We start from the raw sequence: 907 nt of genomic DNA, 5'->3' as shown, positions 1-907 counted from the left end.
GCGCAAGATTGAACAACCCACCATCAGCCCTGGTGTGGAGGAACACTCCGTCGTCGGACGTTCTGAAGGCATAGGACAGGACAAGGGAGAAGAAAATTCCGAAGAGCGTCGGCGCCAGAAGGCAACCCTGTTTCACTCCACTCTGGATGGCGAACGACTCCGAGGGCAATCCGTCAAACTGCACTGTTCCCTGCATACCGTATCGTGAAAGGAGGTGATGAGTTTCAGCAGTCTGGGAGGGCAACATATCCTACCCAGGAGCGCAAACAGCCCCTCCCTGCTGACTGAGTCGAACGCCTTAGCCAGGTCGATGAAGGCCACGTATAGGGGCTGTCTCTGTTCTCGACTCTTTTCTTGAAGCTGCCTGAGTGAGAAGATCATGTCGATTGTAGACCTCTCTGCCCTAAAGCCAGACTGAGACTCGGGGTACACACGCTCTGCAAGCATTTGCAACCTCTTCAGGACCACCCTGGCAAATGCCTTACCGACAGTGCTGAGCAGGGATATGCCCTTGTAATTATTACAGTCGCTTCTGTCCCCTTTGTTTTTATACAGTGTGATGATGTTTGCGTCACGCATATCCTTAGGGACAGAGCCCTCCGCCCAGCACTGACAGAGCAGCTCGTGGAGATGGCCCAGAAGGGCTGGCTTCCCGCACTGGATGACTTCTGCGGGGATGCCGTCTTGCCCTGGTGCCTTGCCCCGAGCGAGTGAGTCAATTGCTTTGCTCAGTTCTTCCTTTGTTGGAGGCAGGTCAAGCTCCTCCATGACAGGCAGAGCAGGAATGCCGGCGAGGGCAGACCTGGTGACCACATTCTCAGTGGAGTAGAGGTTCTGGTAATGCTCGACCCACCTCTCTATCTGCTTCGCTTGGTCCTTCAGTAAAGCAACCTTGCTGACAGTGGGC

At 54.9% G+C, this 907-nt stretch overlaps 1 protein-coding gene across 1 annotated transcript in view; it reads right to left on the bottom strand.

The window, feature by feature from the left end:
- Window positions 1-485: 485 nt before the first annotated feature.
- The window catches only part of LOC115229013, a gene marked incomplete at its 3' end in the record, with an annotated part of 1,135 nt that continues 713 nt past the window's right edge, over window positions 486-907 (bottom strand). The window contains exon 1 of the mRNA XM_029799443.1: window positions 486-907. This exon is cut by the window's right edge and continues 713 nt beyond it. Within this exon, the coding sequence (XP_029655303.1) occupies window positions 486-907 (422 nt within the window).

The sequence above is a fragment of the Octopus sinensis genome, unplaced genomic scaffold, assembly GCF_006345805.1.
Source record: "Octopus sinensis unplaced genomic scaffold, ASM634580v1 Contig11600, whole genome shotgun sequence".
Lineage (NCBI taxonomy): Eukaryota > Metazoa > Mollusca > Cephalopoda > Octopoda > Octopodidae > Octopus > Octopus sinensis.
This window is presented reverse-complemented; position numbering and strand designations above follow the sequence as displayed.